Below are 1,960 nucleotides of genomic sequence, written 5' to 3' on the forward strand. Positions count from 1 at the left end.
TAATTAAAATGATGATCATAGTGAATATATGTTTCTAGAACAATTGAATGATGAAATTTTTATGTCCAAATCATGCTATCTACAGAGATTCATGTGTATACATATCTAGTTACATTAACTTTATTGCAATGCCCAAAACAAATGAAAGAGGGGAATATTGAAATGGAAGGGAAATGAGCAAGGAATATTTGGAATGATTTTAAGAAAAAATTAATCAAAATATTTAAAAATATAGTATCTCCTAACTGTTCATCTTATTTACGAATCATACCCCTGAAAGCCAACGAAACATTTCGCTGATTTCTTCGCCAATTCGGTTCCCTTCCAAGTCGTATTCCGCAGCAACCACTGGAACGACGTCGCTTCGCCGACTGCTCCCGCCACCGCTGAAGAACCTTCCAGAGCTTCGAAACGACGCCGTTCGCGACGAGATGGAAGCGGAAAACCTATCCATGTAGTCCTTAAGCCAGCTCCTAACGCCGGCAACCTCGCCGGCCAGACTCGCCTCGTTATGATTCGCCGGAGTCTGAGCCTCCGCCGCCGGAAACTCTTTCGCATCGTCCTCGCTTCTCCGGCGGGCGTGGCTGAACGCAACCTCGGAGTCATCGTCCACCAAATACTCGAACGAACCAATGGAATAGGACCGGGAGCGTGAATCGCTGCGAGCGGCTGGGGCGCCTTCGGCGCCACGGCGGCTGATATTGCCTAACTCGAGGCGGAAGCTGTCGCTGCTGCCGGCGGCTGAGGACGGCGGGCGGAGGATTTTCGCGAGGTCGGATTCCGCGGCGGCGATGGGAGAGCGGCAGAGCGGACACGAGAGGTTGGACTGGAGCCAGGTGTCGATGCACTCGGCGTGGAAGGCGTGGCAGCAGAGAGGGAGGAGTCGGAGGAGGTCGTGGTGGTGGAACTTAGAGAGGCAGACCGCGCAGTCGGCGGCAGCGGAGGCGGAGCGGCGCGTGACGGAGGAGAACGTGAAGAGCGGCAGCGTGTCGATGACAGAGGCGGCGGCGGCCGACGAGGAGTGCACAATCTCCGGCGAGATGCGGCGGCTGGAGGAGAATATCGGCGTGGCAGAGGCGGATGCGGAGGGCGCGGCGGTGGAGGAGGAGAAGCGGCGGAGGCAGCGGCGGTTGAGGTGGCGGAGGAGGAAGCAAAGCGCGAGAGAAACAATAACGGTGACGGCGAGGACCGTAACGATAATGAGAATGCTGGGACTGAGGCTCTGTAACGGAGACGAACGGCGCGGTGACGGAGGCGTTAGAGAACTGGAAGCGACGGTTGGGAACGCGGTGTCCGTGTCTGATCCGACGACGTTTAGCGTTAACGGTGGCGGAGAAGCCATTCGGTTTGTTCGGTTTAGTGTTAAGAAGAGAGATTGAAAGAGAGTGTGTGTTTGCGCAGTGCATGAAAATGGTTGTGTTAATTGTCGCTGTTGTGTTTTGGTGAGTGTTTGATGAGAACACCTCACGTGACCGACACGTGAGCCAGAGGGTTAAGGAATTCAATGTTGAAGAGTGAATGTGAATGAAATTGGATGAGAAGAGTAAATGCGTTGAGGGTTTTAGGCCAACAAGACTTTTTATTCCTTTTCCGAAACAACTTTTACACAAATTACACACCCTTAATTAATTAATTAAATGTTATGGCCATTATTATTAAGAGAGTTACACTAAACACCAACCTTAATTAAGGCTTAATTACCTCAGTTTAGTGGGTACCCTTAATTAACCAACAAGGGAAGAATTTTGTTTTTAGAATGGAAAGTCAAAAGGAATGAGAAAAAGGTTAAGTGCAAGATGATCCCAATCATTATATATGTTTCCTATAACAGATAAGTACTTTACAAAAAAATGCATAACTTGGTGCATCAAGTATCCTCTTTCAATCCACATAAATTAATAACCTAGTTTTATATATGATTAAAGAGAATGGTCCAAGTGTTAAGAAACGTGCAAACCCA

The 1,960-nt window shown here is 49.0% G+C and overlaps 1 protein-coding gene across 1 annotated transcript; it reads right to left on the reverse strand.

Moving 5' to 3' along the window:
* LOC137819465 (E3 ubiquitin-protein ligase ATL4) lies at positions 1–1,548 on the reverse strand. Its single transcript, XM_068623320.1, has one exon. It carries the CDS (start codon positions 1,340–1,342, stop codon positions 266–268), a length of 1,077 nt encoding a protein of 358 aa, XP_068479421.1. The 5' UTR covers positions 1,343–1,548; the 3' UTR covers positions 1–265.
* Positions 1,549–1,960: the final 412 nt, after the last annotated feature.

Source organism: Phaseolus vulgaris, chromosome 10, assembly GCF_000499845.2.
Source record: "Phaseolus vulgaris cultivar G19833 chromosome 10, P. vulgaris v2.0, whole genome shotgun sequence".
In the NCBI taxonomy this organism is placed as follows: domain Eukaryota; kingdom Viridiplantae; phylum Streptophyta; class Magnoliopsida; order Fabales; family Fabaceae; genus Phaseolus; species Phaseolus vulgaris.